This window comes from Primulina eburnea, chromosome 1 (genome assembly GCF_022965805.1).
Source record: "Primulina eburnea isolate SZY01 chromosome 1, ASM2296580v1, whole genome shotgun sequence".
NCBI lineage: Eukaryota > Viridiplantae > Streptophyta > Magnoliopsida > Lamiales > Gesneriaceae > Primulina > Primulina eburnea.
In genome coordinates this window covers 4,877,746-4,897,742 of record NC_133101.1, presented here as the reverse complement: position 1 = coordinate 4,897,742, position 19,997 = coordinate 4,877,746, and the positions used below count along the sequence as shown (strand labels likewise).

Sequence of the window (19,997 nt, the reverse complement as noted above, 5' to 3'; positions counted from 1 at the left end):
CATATATCGTCAGAGGTTGCATCTCTTCAAGCATTCTACAATTGAGTTTGTTTCCCGATAAGCACAAGTAGGATAGATAGGAAAATTTAGGACATCCGGATTAGAAAACTCTATCCACTGATTTACTCATTAGTGGAAAATATACAAAACAAAAAAAAAAGTACTTCAATCCAATCTTATTTCAATTATTATTACTTATTACAAACACTTTTGAAATGTCCGAAAATATTATAAATACAAAAGAGATGAGAGGGAATAAAGCTAGAAAATAAGATGTTTCTTGCATGTCGGTATGCTTCAATTATCCTACACATCTCCTCAACGGGACAAATGGATAAAAGAAATCTTGGTTTTGTCAAAAAACAAAATCAAAAAAAGTTCAAAAAAATCAAGAAGTTTAAATGAAGTTTAATAATCACAAATTCTCTCTTTGACACAGCTTGTTTTTGTTGATATGATAGGTGATATTTTGTGGCAATTCCAACAAATTTTCTTAGTGATCGTTTTGGATCATCTCTCGTGTTCTTTTTCTGAATCTGCCATGCTGTTATGTCTCGAATACTCGAGCTCGGAACCATCGTTTGATCTCATGCTATGATGCTCCATCAGATTCAGATCATCATGCTTCTTTGGGCTAAACATGTCTCCATCTTCGGAACTGACGCTGCTGCTGCGGCTTGAAGAAGAACCGATTGATTTCACGCAGCTTTCTTGTCTCGTAGTCGACGTCAAGCTTTTACCACTTCTCGAGTTTATACTTATGTTATGATCCTGGGACATTTCATCCGAAGATTCTTCATCGCTGCTAGAACCAGAATCAGAATGATCATGAGCTTCTTGAACGTTGCTGCTCTGCCTCAGATTGGGAGGAATACTATCTTCTGGTAAACTGCTATCATACCTCATGCTGAATCCGAGACTGCCATCTCGCGAGTAAATGCTGCTGTTCCCGCTCTTTCTTCTGCTTCTACTAGATCTTGAACTCCATTTGCTTGAATCTTTGAAGTTACGTTTCGACTTGCTCTTTGAGTCCTCATCATCCGAGCTTGTTGAGCTTTCGTGTTCTTTAGGTCTGTTCTTTTGGTCTTCATCATCATCGCTATCTGAACTATCGTCTCGTTTATGGTAAGACGCGTTTGCGTGGTTAAAAGAATGGTTAGCTCCATGTTGGCTCGGATTTTCAACCCTTGATGACAGTATAGACATAAGACGAGCAGGAACTGGAGTTTCAGGAGGAGCCGTGGCGAGGAAGCTAAGTGCTGCCACGACATCCGTGATCAAGGGACGGACTGATGGTTCCTCGTGCAGGCACATTGATGCGACTCCCACTGCTTGGTTTAGGCTTGTAATGGGAAAATCCTTTTTAAGTAACGGATCCGCCATTTCAGGGAAAATTTTTGGGTCTCGGAAAATGGGTTGTGCCTATTCGAATGTATGCACAAATCTTGCCAAGTTAGATAAGTACTATATTTCTCAAAATCTAAGCTATGTTTTCAAAATGTATAGAAGTGATCATACTCACCCAACTAACTATATTTTGCTCGTCTACTGGCCGCGTTGTGTCTAAGGCTTTACGCCCGGTGATGAGCTCAAGCAAAATGACCCCAAAACTGTACACGTCTGACTTGGATGTCAGCTCACCATGCCTTTCATATTCGGGTGCACAATAGCCATATGTTGCCATGACTCTAGGCACATGCATCTTATTGCCACTCTGCACGAGCTTTGCAAGCCCGTATTCTGACAGCCTGGGGTTGTTCATCTCATCAAGCAAGATATTTGAAGCTTTCAAGTCTCGGTATATGATAGGAGGATTGGCCTTTTCGTGCAAGTATTCGAGCCCTTGAGCGATCCCCAAAGCTATTTTCATCCTTGTAGACCAGTTCAATGGCTTTTTATTAGGTGGAAGATCTGCAAAATTCGAACAAAATAAATTCCAAGTTAGCACCATAGATGACATACTTATAAGGCGTATGATGCGTAAATAAAAGACCCACAAGTCAGATAAAATTGTGGTCACAAATGAGTTAAAAACGAATGTAAGGTACCAAATAGGAAGTTTTTCAGAGATCCTGCTGGCATGTATTCATACACTAAAAGCCGTTGTTCTCCATCTGCACAATATCCGATCAGACTGACCTAGATTCGGATGTTGAAGCAGACTCAACATCAAAACTTCAACTTGGAACTCCTTGCTCCCTTGTGTTCCACTCCTGTCTAGTTGTCTTACAGCCACAATCTGCCGGAAGAAAGACAAAAAAGTTAACAATCTTCATGAAAATTAGCTAAACTGGCAAGAAATACAAATTTTGTTGATACGTGCAAATGCATAGTGTACCTGTCCACTTGATTGAAGTGTGGCTCTAAATACTCTTCCAAATCCACCCTCTCCTAATAAACATTCTTGTCGAAAGTTCTTTGTTGCTATAGCAAGTTCGCGAAAAGTGAAGGTTTTTGCAGTGTTCTCTCCATTTTCTGCAGGTGGAGAATCTGGTTTATTACCGGTTTCGACAGATGGAGCTTGCATACTGCTATGCACTGCAAAGAGAAAACAACAAGGTATAATAAGAAGCCATAAATTCTTGATTGTGTTTTTCGTCATTTTTTTCTTAATTTAGGATTATGTGTGTGTGTGCGCTCTCAAAACTCTCAGCGAAATTTAAATTTTATGGACTCAAACGTCTTCCGAAAATAGATGAAAATGAGATTATCGAGCTATGCAGAAAGAAAAAAAAACTACAGAGAAAGCCTTGGAATTAATAAAAATGGACAATCCTAGTCAAATCATGTTTTCTCAAAACAAGAATTCAAAGAGCGAAAAAGGAGATAGCTACATAAACTCAATGGAAATGGAGTTAGACCGCGTTGTAGAAGAATTGAAACTTCAGAAAGGATTGCATATTTGTCTAATGTGAAAAATTGGGAAGTTTTTGGAACCAATAAAAAAAATTGGAAGTTTTGAACTTTTTGTTCTATAATAATATTGAATGGTTTGGAATTTCTCAGACATATGACATTTCCAAACTTGATGAAAATATTGTCCATACATTTGATACTAACTGAACTTTTATCAACGATATAGATTCAAATTTGATCCGAATCGAGCCATTTATCGCCTTTAAATTATATTTTGTACATTTTCGAATGAGTCCCCAAACTATTATACTACAATGTTTCAAAATTTAGCAATGAACTTCTTATCATAAAAATTTGGATAAGAACGAGAAAAAATGTCTAGAAGAAAACTAATGATCGGATATATAATATACATATTATCATTAAGTGATTTATTAGATAATCGAAATAATATTGAATACTACTCGAAATTCAGAAAGAATAAAAAATTATTGAAAAGACAAAAAAATTCTAATTCAACCCTAAAAAATTCGTACATGATCATAAAATATAATGATTTTAAAGGAAGACAATTAAGCTCACCATGAGGAGGTGATAAATGAGTAGATACATTTTTTGCCTGAGCTACAGGCAAATTATCCTCTGCCTGGGTTTCTTCCTTACTTCCAAAACATGGGAGGCAACCGCAACTCATTTCTTCACCCTTGGTATATGATAATTCTTCACCAAAGCCAAACTAAAAGGATATAAATTATAAATATAAACACAAAAAATAAAAATAAAAATTATGTATGGCCCCAACCTCCACGCCAAATTAAAAGTGCAAATTAGTCTACAATTTCCTTGTTTCTCCGGGCCTCAAAATATTGCATAAACAAAGCGAATGAATCAACGGAATGATGCGAAAAATCTTGCGAAAAATGTCGTTATTTATTTTGCCAATTCAAATCCCAGAAAGCTATTTAAGAAAAGGGTTCATCGGTGAAGGAATAATGCATGCATGGTGTGGATTGGAGCTTCGGGTCCTCCAAAAAATGAAGGACCCCTGAATGGAAACAAAAATGGTAAAACGAATAGTGAATAATTTGATCAAGAGAATAAAAAAAAAAATCGATGTTTTTTGGAGAAGAAGAGAAAAAAAGGGCGTGTTGTTTATGGACAATTGGACATGCATTTGGATGGAAGAATGATTTTTTTGCCTTGGAAATTTGGTAACTCGTTCCGAGGAAAAAGGCGGACAGAATGATATAATGGACATAAGTTTCTTTTTTTATAGGTGGTTTCTAGTAATTGTTCTTCGCAAGACATTTATTCATTAAGTCAAAATTGGATACATTAGTTTACGATGCAAACTACAAAATACATTTGAGGAAAAATTAATGCAATTTTGGTCATATATTTAATTGTTTTTTTAGATTCCGTTCATTTATGTTATCGAATATTTTTTCTCCAATATTTTAAAACTCTGACAATTTCACTCATTTTTTCTTTCGAATGTGTTTGGTGTCGCGCCACCATCCGATCGATGTCATCCCAACTTCGAAAAAAAATAGTAAAATTACAAAAAATAAAAATTACGTACTAAAACTGAAATTTGATAATATATATGATTTAAATCGCAAATAGACAAATATGCTAGAATGAAATTGCATTTTTCATATATTTAATTCGAGCATTTTATATTTTATTTTACTATTAAACAAAACCGAGGCCATGTTTTCTTGTAATAGAAATCTTTTATTATATAGTCTGCAAATGTTTTTAAAAAAATATTATATTGGACGTAGAACCATGAGTACATCCTCGGTTCCACAATGTTTTGGTGCATTTTTATAATAAACTCAAAATTTTAAATTATACAACGGTTCAAGGATCACGTTCCGTAATTTATATAGCAAATATAGTTGTTTCTTTCCAACCATTTCTATACAATGTAATTTATGCTATTTATTGTTTTTAATATTTAAGTAATACTCATTATGTTAATTAATCGAATGACATGCACCATGTAATATGACTATATATCCTTTGGAACTTTGATTATACGAGAGAAGTTCTATAGCGATTAGCGACAACCATTATTCATGATTTTTTTTGTTCCGATTTGATAATGCAACACCAAATAATTGGAGTGCATTATGAAAAGTTATAGATGAATTCAACTACAATTAAAATTCAAGAAAAGATAATCAATAATAAAATCATATTATACTAAATTATCATTGTTATACATAATGTTCTAAAAGGGCAGCTTATGACCGTTTAGGTAGTGTCCAACGCCCAATTATTAGAAAAAAATGATTCATCTAGGTGTAGTTAAAACATCAGCGGCTCAAAAAAATCCACCTAGACAGCCGCCTAATTTAATATATAGATTTTTATTTTATTTAAAAAAATTGTTTTATATATTTTTCAATCTATTTGTATTTAATAAAGAAGATGGATATATGTAAGATTGAACGTTAGTTAACAAAAGTTATAATTGATGATAATGATGCAACTCAATTTTTAAAACTATACATCAGCTTAAACATCACGTTTTGATTATTCTACCAACAGAGATAATTAGTGATCACAATGATCTCTCTCTCAATAATTGCACTATTTGTCATCAATGAGAATCGAACTCGCGATATTGGCTCTGAAACCAATTGTAGGGTATAATGTTTGTTCTCCTTGACAAAAATTATAGTTGCTGGTAATTGTGTTATTCAGATATTTTTAAATGTACAACAACTCAAGCATCGCGTTTCGATTGCTCCACTTAGCAGAGACGATTATTGCATTCCGTAATATATTATCAATTTTGAGTTTGAATATGATATAAATAAATTATTTGATAAATATGGAGATAAAAAAAAATAGAGATATTTAGGTTTTAAAAAAAAATTGTCTAGGCTCCTTGGCGCTCGACCGTGGATAGCCGTCTGCCTAATGCTTTTGAAAAAACTGGTTATACACATAATTTTAGACAATCATTAATTTATAATAATGACGGGGCCATATGTTTATACAAGAGTCTGTCGAAAAACTATTGTTTTATTAATTTGCTGAAATTATTAATTTAGTACATTGGCCCAAGTAGGGAATCGAGGGAAAAAAAAAATTTAGATAGATTATTTATTTTTCGAGTATTAATTTATAAGGTTTTATCGTATTGGGTTATTAATTTATCAAAGTATTAATATAAGCCCAAGTTAGAATTGAATAAATTATTAAATTATCGATTCATAAATTTAATTACATTGTTCACGATTAAAGGTATTTGCAGAATAATATCACATTTCAGTTTTTTCTGTGACGCGAAGAAACCTTTTGTCACAATATATATTTGTTATAGTCATATGAAACATGGAAGTGATATTACGTATAGTTGTTGGCTAATGCATAGAACGCCACAACATTGCCCATTTACACCTTTAATTAGCTTGGTGTTAGTTTACAAATGACTCCCATACCAAGCTCATTATAGGATCCAAGGCACCCGATCCCGGACTCAACTCGACTCGAGCTAGGGCAAGGTTTCAAGAGGATGGAGAATCTCTCTCTTCCAAGAATTTAAGCTTTAAAAAAAACTGCCTAGACAACTGCCTGGCGCCTAGGCGCTAGGCGGTAGGTAACCGCCCCGCCCTACCGCTTTTAAAACACTTTTTTATATTTATATATATATATATACGAATTTGTTACCCTGCACACCTGGTGTGCAGGGTTCCATGAGCACCGCCTACGTAGCAGTGCATGATTGGTCAGCCTTTTTTAAAAAAACAAAACAAAAAATTTTGTGTGGTTGTGGGTGTGCCACGTAGGCAGGCGCCACAGGTCATATATACATATGTGTGTGCGTGTGTGTGTGTGTATATATATATATATATATATATATGTATATTTATATATATTTATATATATATTATTTTATTAAGTTTGAGATACTTAAAGTAACTAATTTTGCTGTCATGTTCTGTTTTAATAATTATATATAAAAATAAAATGTTAAAACTTTTAATGTAAGTTATATGTAGTTCAGCAGATAGAGTTATTTTTCCTTGGGATTTAGGTTATAAGTTCAATTCTCAGTGAGGTCTTTTTTTATTCTTTTATTTTTCAATTTATTTATTAATTTATATACCAAAATTACAATTTAGTCTCTCACTATTTCTTAGAATTATATTTTGATCCTCATTTAAATATAAATCAAATGAATTATAAAAAATATTATACAGCGTTCATCGATGTATTAATATATATATATATATATATATATATATATATATATATATATATATATATGATATATATATAAATAATGAAGGTTGCAAAATATTCGATACATTAGTATATACGACGTTATAATCGTGGGAAATGACAAGTGGAGGGGACAGCCAAGGTAGAATTCCCCAAGATTTTCACGCGAATATCTTGCAAGCTTCATGATATATCTAAAAAGAAATAGATATAGATTCACATGGATCTGATGCAATTATTCAAATAACAATTGCCATTGATTATCGTGCATGTTACTGCCTAAAAAGGACAACAAAGAAGTAAGTCGAGACTGAACATTTTGGAAACACAACCACTGCACTCACACTCTTTCTTTAAAACTTTGTACCATTTTTATTTGATAATCAATGTACGGGGACCCACGCACCTTCACAATCATATTCCTAGTAAAAAAAAGAGGCCCAATTTTAACCTTAGTCAACGACAACCTTTTCAACATGTTTACACTAAAAATTGACTTTTCCCCCATCTTTTCTTGACATTTCTCCGCTCATCTAAGATCCTACTTTTTTAAATACTGTTTTGTATTTTTTACATCTCAATTATATTAAGATTGAAACGTGGACTTAATCAGGGACGAGCCAGAAATATAGTTCCGCTCGGGCTAGATTTAATCTCTAAAATTTTTAAATATTTTAAATTGATATACCCGGGCTTACTATCATATTATTCTAAAATTATACAAAATTTACCTATAAATTTTTTCAAAAAAAATCGGGCCACCCGGGCTTTAGGTACAAGCTAATGTCCCTCCGTCCCTGGACCTAACTCCATCCCAAAAGCTAGCTCAAGAAGGATGATTGTCCAATCCCATATATACCACTCAAATGTTATTTATCCAACCGATTGTGGGACAATTAACAAATTATATATATTTACTTTATTTTTTTTTGTTCCAATATATAGTTCCATTTATATATTAATATTTTTTTAGATTTTTATTGTTGTTCAAACATCTTTTAAATGAATTGAACGGGAATAAAACTGGAAGTTTATTTATAAAATTTGTTCTTCTAATAATTTTTTTACCATGTGTGAAAAACACAGATTTGTTGATTCAATCATATGCAATGAAATGTAAATTTTATAGGTGTACGGTTTGAACAATAATTGTTTTATATTTATAATTACTGAATTTGAATATATTCAATAATGTTTTGAATCAAATCTAAAAATATTTTTCCACGGAATTTAAAATTAAACTATTATGTTCAATATATTAAATAATTCCTAATTTTTAACATGATTATTGATATTTAAATTTATTAAGATTAAAACAAATCCACAGTCGATTTCATGTCTGAATGTTCGCTAACATCATATAATGAACTAGATAATTTATTAATATAGAATGTAAAATATAGTGTATTTTTTTTTTATTTTGAACCGATATTTAATAAAATTTAAATACAATATATTTAGCTGGATTCAATTATTTCAACACTATCCTTCGTCACTCCTTTAGTAGTACTTTTAAGTTCATGCATTATTGATGAATTTGAATGGATAATTCATAGACAGCGATGCGTGCAATTATCACCAAATAGAAATTAGTTGAAGGCATTTCATTTTTTCCCTATCAGAAAGATATAAAAGAAAAGTAGATTGTTTTTATTTTGCTATTTTATTACTGCAAAAATAAAATTGTTTAATAAAAAGTTTGTAAAATATGTTTCATCCTTCGTATTTAACCCATATCTCACCTTATTCCTTGTTTTATTTAGGTAAAAGATATCGGTTCTAATTTTGGATGTCGATTTACTAAATTTTGAAAATTTAGTTTTGGATCAGTAACTTTTAATAACGAGTTATATCAGTTTATTCAGGTGCTGATCTGACATTAAAAATGTCATTAATTTATAGTAGCAGCACTCAAAACTCCGTCAAAATAGAGTAAATGGTTAAAAATTTCAAAGTTTGTGCACTAAAACAAAACTTCGAAAACTTGATGGACCAAAATTAAAAAAAAAAATAGTGCACCAAAATTTAATTTCCATTTTTTATTCTTATGTTTTATGAAATGTATAGCTATGTAGATATAATGTTAAAAAATAAATTTTTATAGGTACTTATCTAATTGCTATTTGCGCTGATAATGTAAATTTCTATGTTTATGTAATTGCACTTTTATATATTAGAATTTGACAATGTACAATATAAATTTTGCTATATTATAGTTTCCAATGTATGATAAGAATTTTAGTTAAATTTAGAACTTGCAGAGATATATTAAAAAAAAAAAAGAAGAAGAAGCTTATTCATACTCATTCAATCATTTTAACAACTAAAACCTGTTGGGACTATTTCTACTCAAACAGAGGCGTGTATTAATTTGTCTGCCTATACAAATATTTTTACCTTCCAAATAAATTAAAGTTTTTGGTAGGATTAGTTAGAGAAATGTCTAAAGTTTACAAATATTTAAAATTTGACGTCGTCAAACTGGTGAAGCGGCGTGAAAAACGACACCGGATTTTGGTGGGGACTACGTCAATAATAAAAAAATGATAAAACTGATATCTAAGACAATATAAGATAACACCAGTATTAAGATATTATTTTCTCCGGATCATGAGCTAAAAAACTTAACTCATTGACACACAACTACGTTCAACCTCTTTATAGTGCGTCATTTAGCACGAGACTCAACACTGTCATATATAAAAATAAAATTAGGTATCTAAAGAATTAATGTTAAACAATGATCCTGATTAACAACAAAGTGTAAGATAAAAAAAATCAGTCGATCCAAAGAAGCGTTGAAAGCTGTTGTCACGTTTTAAAAAAAATTATATATTTTCTTATTGTTGAAATATTTTATGTCAAAAAAACCTGACACATAATGGAGTCGTTGGACTTTTTTGCTAGTTTTTGGTGCCAATGACCAAACTTTTCAACACCCACTACTTCTTTCCCACAGCCCCTTTTCGTTTCTTATTATTTGTCTTTTCAGTTCCTTTCTGGTTACAATGCCTACGGTAAGCCTAACACACACACAGATACTCTAAATTTTGAAATTTTCAAGAATTAATTTTTATTAAAATTTCCTTGGAAGAATCTGTTTCTTCGTATATAATTCCGCTGCATGGTTGTGTGTGATTCAGGAACACTGCCGGAAAAGTGGGCAAATCCCGGCGTTTGGTGACTGGGAGAACGCGGGCGAGTTGCCGATTACGCAGTATTTCGAATGTGCGAGGCAGGCGGGGCTGCTCCGATGTAGCTGCTCAGGAGAATGCCCTGCCGGTTATGTGAACAATAATATCAACAACGCCGGTTTCTGGGGTGGCGGCGCCGGAGGCGGCGCTGATCTTTACGCCTCAGGGTTTGAGAGACCTCCGCCTCGCAGGGTGGCGTTCGAGAAACCGCCGCCGCGCCGGATTTATTCAGCTCCTCAACAGAAGGTTGGTTGATTAATTTATTTTTATACATGTTTCTTTGTTTTGGTCATATTTTCATACCATAGACAATTAGATTGCATGATGGTATTTATGTAAATATACAGCTTTTCTTACTTTTTTTTTATAGCTATTTTAATTTTTTCATGTTTAATTAATACAATACAAATCACATTTCAAATGTATTAGTTTCAAATTTCATTATTATATATATATATATGCAAAAACTTGTGTGACACAGTTTCATGGGACGTAGCGACACACACGCACACACACGATATTATGTTCTAACGTGGATTCTAACTCACAATTTTCATATGTTAGCAATTCATTATATATTTAATACTATATAATATTTAAATAATGTATTGTAACACTAGACCACAAGATTATCAGCAATTTCATTATATTTTTACTAGTCTCAAAACTAGAGACGAGAATATTCTATTCGAGTCCTAAGTTAAAAATATTATTTTTTATTATAAATATGAATATAATTAATATGACTTACGACTTTATTCTTATACCTTCTCACGGACACCTACTTTACTAATGTATAATTTCCCCTCCCACATTTCAACTAAACTATTGCTTACATCAATTTCAAGTGGATAGAATATGATAATTTATCACATGATTACTCAATTACAATAATAACCCTCACTTTAAATTTTAAAAGTTTTATTTTTTCCTTGCACATAAATAAACATATAGTCTTTTTTTTTTCTTTTTGACTGTGTGTGATAGCAAAAGGGTAACAAAGTTATCGATCTTTTTAAACGTATTTTATAATACAATTTTAATAAAATTAGTTGAATCAAATATAAAATTATATATCTATAATTATATATGACTTATCCTAAATCTTGCTTCTTATTTTTTTCTTTTAAAAAATCACAAATAAAGATTTTTTGTAACGTGTGATCTAACCCACGTTTGCCGTGAGACTCATGGGACTACACGATTGATGGTGTCGGCACTTGCTTTTTTATTTGGTTTTATTGCCCACTTTTAATTTTCAATCAACACCTTAAAAAAAAGTTTTCTTCCACCGCCAGCAGCTTGTAAAGTAATGTCAATTTTGTTTTATATCTGCTCGAGTTTACATTATTAAAAATCTGTAAAAATATTTTTAAAAAAACATTTATTTTTGACATACTTACGCACGCCTGACCTAGCTAGCTATATTACGACACGAAGATATATTTAGAATAACTAAAAAGTAACTTGTTTTAAAAACAAAAGAAAGTACGTATAATTTCAATATAAGATGTTAAAGAAAAATTGTATTTTTTGTCTGATAAGATAGTTTCTTTCTGGACTAAAACTTGTGTCGGGCTCATGAGTCGTATTTATGAGACGGATCTCTTATTTGGGCTATCCATAAAAAATTATTATTTTTTATGCTAGGAGTATTACTTTTTATCGTGAATATGAGTAGGGTTGATCCGTCTCACAGATTAAGATCCGTGAGACGGTCTCACATGAGACCCACTCTTCTTTCTGTATCTTGGTTTTCTATGTAATCATATTTCAATGTTACTCAAGTATTTTTTGATTTTTGACAACTTTAATATTTTTTCATTAGACGTGCTCATGTGTCACTACACATGTCAACGAAACATCATGTACATGTCGAAAAAATGACTAAAATTGACCAAAAAATGAAAGATGAATACTGAAATCCGGTGATATAGAGCATCAAATTAGGAAAAAAATGTACATGACAAAAAATACAGTTTTCAAGTACCTTAATTAATATATCTTGGAACAATATATCTCCAAAATTAAACCCGTGAAAATCGCCAAAGATGCTGAGTTTTACTTTCCGTTTTCTTTTGTAAATTTTTCTTTATGAATTTGTCTTGGACAGAAACTACTTGCTTAGCTGGTAACAATAACTCTACTTGCCATTACACATCGCATTCTGGAATAATGTAGGGCCATGGATAGCTGAGTATCTCTCACGTATCCAATGATAAATGATCCTTGTTACTTGACTCCTAGGTCAATCATTTTAAATTAAAATTGGAAATTTATATGAATAAAAAAATCTAAAAAAACCATATTTACCCACCATATTAATCTAACAACTCGTTTTTATACTTAATTAATTTCACCATTCGAAAATCCGGGGTTGAGCCAATGTCATTACTCGGGTCCTATGCCGTGTAAGCAAGAACTGAAAACGATTGCTCAAGTTATGATAGAAGTCCATTATATATATTGTATGTATGCTTGAATCTTGAAAAGTTGCATGTTTCATAATGCAGGCGAGACGATTTGACAAAGGCTGCTCAAATGAGAAGGAGCAAAGGAAACAAGTTCAGGTTCCCTATCTGATGCATCATCCCAGAAATCATCAGCACTACTACCCGAAACAAAGTAACAAGCCTGCATATGTCGTCTCACAGCAGCAAACGTCGACGGTTACTGGAAAGCCGGTTGATGAAGATCTTTACAAGATCCCTTCCGAACTTGTTGACAATTCCAAAGGAGTAAGACTCAATTCTTTGAAATATATGCATATAACTAACTATACACAAGCGCACGCACGCACGCACGCACGCACTGAAGTACATGCACCGGGCCGTTAACTATATATGCATGCTGGTTATATGATTACAAATCGTGCCGTTTATAGTTTCACGTTAGGTGATGCAAGAATTCTATTTCTTGAATACTCAAAACATTTTATGGTCAACATTGAAGTACCCTTGTAAATAATATCACCTCAATTAGTTACTAGATAAAGTATCGTCTACATATTCTCATAAGATTATTCTTATTTCATGCAGAAAAAAGTATTGGGATTCTTTAGGAGATGCATGGTACCCCCTTGTGCAGCATGATGCAGTAGTGTAAGAATCTGGCTACGTTGATGTATCGAATAATATATATTTAGTATCTGCTTCAAAGTTGAAAGCATCTCTAGTTTTTATATGGTGGAATTTAATTATATATGAAACTTGTCAAGTTTATTCATATTTATGAACATATATGTACCGATCTCTCCGTCAATGTATATCATGTTCATCTTATAATTATCTGTAACTCGGCGGTGGAAATAGTTTTCTACCTCGATCAAAAGTGGAGTCCTAATACCACAATGTATCTTATTACATGCAATTTAATATGACAGGACTCCACTTTTGATGGAGGTAGATAACTATTTGCAATGCCTGACTCACAGATAAATTATAAGATGAACACATACCTTGACGGAGACATTGGTTCGGACCTCACTCGCAATGTAATGAACATAATATTTATCTATACTGCGTACTAGGCAAAAACTTGTGTGAGACGGTCTCACGGGTCGTATTTGTGAGACAGATCTATTATTCGGGTCATCCATGAAAGAGTATTACTTTTTATGCTAAGAATATTACTTTTTATTGTGAATATGGGTAGGGTTGACCCGTCTCACAGATTAAGATCTTTGAGTTTTTTTTAAGTATGAGCCAATCATATCAATTTCTTCAATGTAATGAAAAATAGTCAGAGTAGTTCTTTGAGTTGGTCAAAATTTGGTGTGAAAGTTGGGTTTTTTTTATCCAATTTTGCTCGAGTCATGACGTGGTGTGGAAACATCATCGTTTATCGGTTTAATAGCATCACTCTACTAAATATGATTAAAAGTCAATAAAAAACTAAATGACAGGGCTATGACAAAATTTAAACTATTTAAACGACCAAAATTTAAAACAGTCGAATTTAGAGGACAATTTTTTTTAAATTTTCCCTTAAAATTATATATCGAAGAAAACTTTATTATCATAATTCACTAAAACGTCTAACTTATCCAAGTTTAAATAAATACATCACTCCTAGTCCAAATATCATTATAAAACACCATTAAATTTTATAAAAGTACTATTGTAAAAATTAATTAAGCAAGTTTAAAATTATATTATATATAATCCCTAAATTTTTTACATATAATTATTTAACAGAAGATAATTTTATTAAATACACACATATCACGTACCAAAAAGAACAGTACAAAAATTAAATATAACCAATTTATGAAACAGAACAATCTCTACCAACCTTATACTATATATAAAATAATCCCAAGACATTTTCAAATCTATAAAAACACAGCAAAGTTTCAAGCCGCAATCACTCTGGCCATTCATGTATAGCAGAACACAAGGACTATATACCGGGCCACATTCACTTTCTTGCGTTAAGTCTGTTTTTGTTGGCTATAATGAATAATGGCAATTGTTGCTTAGTAGCCTAAGCTAGAGGCTGCAATATTGGAGTTAGCATTGTGTTTGGTGAGTCAATTTTGCCATATCTATAATGAAAGTGAGTTCTAATTTGCTCACTCTCTTATTAAATGCTTGCAATGAAGAATAATCAACACTGTTGAGTTTTTTTTTTTTTTTTTTTTGTGTTACCCATACAAACTTTGGAAGTTTTTAACACCACTCCCGCTCGAGTGCCTCGGCGAGATCCGTATTGTCCAGACGAGCCTATATTTTCATCTTCCATAACCACAAATCATTCGCTCTGCTAATATTTTTTCGGTCTAGTCTGTCGTGTAGGGCTTTCCTAGTGCGTTTACCAGGTTATGTTTCACTCATCACTGATATGTTCATCAATTGATTTATGTTATGAAAATTTAGAAGAGTTAACTTTGATTACATCCATTTATGAATACGAATGTTCACTTGACATTATAATAAATATGTATAAACTTCATTGATAAAAATAATTAAGCACAACCAATAAATAAAGAGCAGGTCCTCTTGTGAGACGGTCTCACGATTCTTTATCTGTGAGACAGGTCAAACCAATCGATATTCACAATAAAAAATAACACTCTTAGCATAAAAAGTATTATTTTTTCATGGATGTCCCAAATAAGATATTTGTCTAAAAAAATACGACATGTGAGACCATCTCACACAAGTTTTTGTCATAAATCTATATCAAAACTAAAATTATAAAATAATAATCGGCTTACATGACAATATAATGAAAATTCATAAATGATTTATTCACAAAAATTAAAGTGAAGGTTTGATATGTTAATTGTTAATGAATCCATGAACAATCAATAAATAATAACGCTAAGAACTATAAAATTAATTAACGAAATGGTAAAAAAAATGCAATAATTAAGATATATTTGAGATTTTGATAACATAATCACAATAATGAAAACATCTTCATAATTTAATTTCATTACACGAAATTGAATAAATGAAATATTTAAGCAAATATTATTCAAAGTTTAAACTAATCAAACCAAAAACAAAGAACATATCAGTAATCTCAATTCTCAAATTAGAGAAAAATAATTAAACAACTCATGAAAAATCATTATCTTAAATAAACGAAAGACAATATTTTACTTTTAACTAATGATGTTCTTCCCTTAAAAAAAAACTAAATGGGCATTGGATTGGCTTACAAAATTCAATGGAAAGAATATTATGAATCAAATATATGATTTCTGGATTGGACGTTATAAGGGAAATGATAAGCCGAGTCTCAGTCTGGCCTTTTTTTTAACAAACTATTGCGTTAAACTCCAGATTTATCTTAAACGACTGTAGTTCCCTCTCAGCAAAAAAAAAAAAAAAAAGTAGGATCTTTTATTCTACAATGGGGGCATTTGGGCTAATTCAACCTAACACTGATTCAATAATGATTAATCCTTTTATTTGTTTTGTATTAATAGGAAATTAATTCCACGCAGCTAAATTAGTTACGTTGTATAATGTACAGCAATCTGGATGGTCATTAAGTGCCAACTCACTTTTCACCCACCAGCTTAGGGCTATGTTATTTTAGGCATGCACATTCATAATACACAAATTAAGAAATTATTCAGTAGTTTCCTGTGATTGATCATTTGCTTTCGAAAAATAATGAAATAAGTGATAATAATTTCTTAAAAATTCATCCAAATATATAAATTATATCTTCGAAAGAAGACTTCTGAAATACATATCTCAGATGGTTCATTGATATATACATACTAACAAAATCGCACTCTCGATTAAATTTTTGGGTTTCTCGATTCATATCGCACGCACACACACACACACATATATATATATGGCAAAAACTTATATGAGACGGTCTCACGGGTATAATTTGTGAGACAGATATCTTATTTGGGTCACTCATAAAAGAGTATTACTTTTTATGCTAAGAGTACTATTTTTTATTGTGAATATGGGTATTGTTGACCCGTCTCACAGATTATGATCCGTGAGACGGTCTCACATGAGACTCACTCTATATAAGTAATGCTACTTGTTTTACTTCAATAATAATAATATATACATACATACTACATATATATACATATACATACATATACATATATATATATATATGTATATGTATGTATATGTATATATATGTAGTATGTATGTATATATTATTATTATTATTGAAGTAAAACAAGTAGCATTACTTATTGAGTTGTTGTAAGTGCATAGTTGCACTAGAAGCCATGTGATAACAGTTGAAGATTTCAAGTCCTCTAGTTGATTCCACTATACCTTAAATTTACTTAAGGCTTAATTTGGTTTCATGTATTAATGTATATTAAAAATCAACAAATGAGGAAAAATAAACGAATTACGTGAAATTTAAGCAATTCAAAAAACTATTAGTATAAAAGAGGTCAAGTTATTGCATTAAGACTTATTTCTAACCCATATAGAGGAATAACATCCAATTTAGGTCAACTTAGGAGAGGAATTTGGTTTTTTTCCTTAAAATAAAACGTGATAAAAATATATATTTAACTGATGATGGTTATTTTGATAATTTCATTTTTAAACTTAAAAAATATATAATTTCTTTTGATTTTTGGTTTTTGGAGCCACAATTAATCGCCTAAAAAATCAATTTTCATGTTTGAATATGACAATTAAAAATCAGCACTTTCATTAACTTTTTTAAAAAGAAATTGCAGTTCTAAAATCACATTCTCCCTTCGTTTTTTGATTCTTTTAAAGTGTTACTAAAAATAAATAAAATTTCGGTTAAAGAAAGACGAGTTTGCATAACATTACAAAAAAGGGTAATTCAAATTTCAATAATATAATTTTTTTAAAAAAATATATAATCTTCTCTTTAATTAAAGCACTAATTTTACGGTATTCCCATTATTCCAACTGGGAAATTTAACGCCGCGAAGCTAATTCACTAGGCTTTTTGACATTCTGTCATTTAATTATTAATTACACCAACATATTAGTTGGGATTCTCACCAATATATAGAGCCATGGAGCCATGCATTGTTCAAAAGGGGATTATCATTATTTTTCTCGAGATATCATATGAAAATGTCTAATTTAGCTACTGTTTCATGTTTCTTTATTATTTATATAATAACATTAGCGTCGAAAACTTTGAAAGTTGATGCTGAAAATAGAGCATTCTTTGTATTCGGAGATTCATTGGTGGACAATGGCAACAACAACTACTTGGCCACCACGGCTAGGGCCGATGCTCCGCCCTACTGGGATCGACTATCCAACACATCGCCCCACGGGACGATTTTCCAATGGCCTAAACATTCCCGATATAATTAGTAAACTTTCTGTTTTCTATTTCTTTCTTTTTATTTTTAACTTTGTATACCTGAAATTTTGAGTTATATATTTCCTTGTAAAGAATCGTCACTGTCTCCCAATCCCCAAACAACAAAATAACTGTACATTTATGTAAATAACTAATAGAAAATGGGATTTTTATTTAGATTAGCATGCAGTTTTGCACAATTATTTATATAGGAAAATGGGATTTTTATTTAAATTATTTATTATGCTTTATTTTTTAGGTGAAAAAATGGGTTGGGAGGCCACATTGCCTTACTTGAGTCCAGAGCTTAGGGGACAGAAACTGTTAGTTGGTGCCAACTTTGCCTCTGCTGGAGTGGGAGTGCTTAATGACACTGGAATTCAATTTGTAAGCCTAGCAATTTTATTAGATTCTTTATTTAAATGAAAAGCAGTCAAAATAAATAATCTGAATAATCATTATATCTAGACATTATTCTCAATCCTCCAATAATTATTTTACTGTAAATTATCACTCCAACTTTTAATATATGGATTCTATGTAATCGGTTTCTCTATTTTTTTAAAAATGGCGTAATCCGTCCGGCTCTCGTCGATGGAATTTCTCGGTTCACTACGAATTCGACTAAATTCTTATTTAAAATTATTTGATTTTCCAAATGACCAAGTTAGTGTGACATTTTGTGTGCAGGTTAACATCATAAGAATTTATGATCAATTAAACTATTTTGGGCAATATCAGCAAAGGGTGAGTGCATTAATAGGAGAGGAGGAGACCCAAAGACTAGTGAAAGATTCACTCACTCTCATGACTTTGGGAGGCAATGATTTTGTGAACAATTACTATTTGGTGCCCTTTTCAGCAAGATCAAGACAATTCACACTCCAAGAATATGTCCCATATGTCATTTCGGAGTACAAAAAAGTTTTACAGGTATTTTTAAAATTAATCTCTCATTTTTTTTAAAAAAATATATAATTCGAAATTTCAAAATTTATCCCAATTTCTATAAATTTATGAATAATTATGATTTATTACTCATGATTGTGTTCATCGAGTTTTGTTTCATGTGACTTTGCAATAATAAACGTAGAGGCTTTATCGACTTGGAGCTCGCCGGGTGCTCGTGACCGGAACGGGGCCATTAGGTTGTGTGCCAGCGGAACTAGCACAACATAGTAGAAATGGCGAATGCGCGGAAGAACTACAGCATGCTGCTTCTCTTTTCAACCCCCAACTGAAAAAAATGCTCAATCAACTTAACCAAGATATTGGAACCAATGTTTTCATCGCGGCAAACACCAATCAAATGCACATGGATTTTGTTTCCAATCCTCGAAATTTCGGTACATTTTCGAATACACAGTCAATCCTATTCTGATTGTCCGAAACATGAACGTGTTAAGATAATAACTACCTGAAATGATCTTGACTTATACTGCATTTGGTATGCGTTTGGACAGGATTCACAACCTCAAAGATAGCTTGTTGTGGACAGGGCCGATTCAACGGGTTGGGCCTTTGCACACCCCTATCGAACTTGTGCCCAAATCGGGACCAATACGTGTTTTGGGATCCATTCCATCCATCCGAAAGGGCCAACCGACTCATAGTCCAACAAATCTTTAACTGGTGACAACAATTTGATGCACCCAATGAATCTCAGCACCATGTTTCCCAACTATTCCAGGGCTTGATGACTACTTGGGAAATAAGAAACTAAGTCAATTCAATATTTTCTGATGGTCATCTTCCGTTCATGATATGTATTCTATAAAATATTTGAATTTCAATTGTATAATGGATAGCCCAATACTTCTTCACGGCTCAATTTGTATTTCCATGGTCCTTCTGTACTTTTACTTTTCTGAAACGTTTTGCACTTTGAAATAAAATGGTATGTTG

General features: G+C 31.8%; 1 protein-coding gene and 2 pseudogenes across 1 annotated transcript; 2 read left to right on the top strand and 1 right to left on the bottom strand.

Moving 5' to 3' along the window:
* Nucleotides 1-161: 161 nt before the first annotated feature.
* On the bottom strand, nucleotides 162-4,017 carry LOC140823590 (probable serine/threonine-protein kinase PBL25; annotated as a pseudogene).
* Nucleotides 4,018-9,982: 5,965 nt separating this feature from the next.
* On the top strand, nucleotides 9,983-13,519 carry LOC140823581 (uncharacterized). The gene is made up of 4 exons (XM_073184999.1): nucleotides 9,983-10,115; nucleotides 10,242-10,538; nucleotides 12,806-13,030; nucleotides 13,331-13,519. Exons 1-4 carry the CDS (start codon nucleotides 10,107-10,109, stop codon nucleotides 13,382-13,384), a joined length of 585 nt encoding a protein of 194 aa, XP_073041100.1. The 5' UTR covers nucleotides 9,983-10,106; the 3' UTR covers nucleotides 13,385-13,519.
* Nucleotides 13,520-17,821: 4,302 nt separating this feature from the next.
* Nucleotides 17,822-19,997, top strand: LOC140810578 (GDSL esterase/lipase At5g33370-like; annotated as a pseudogene).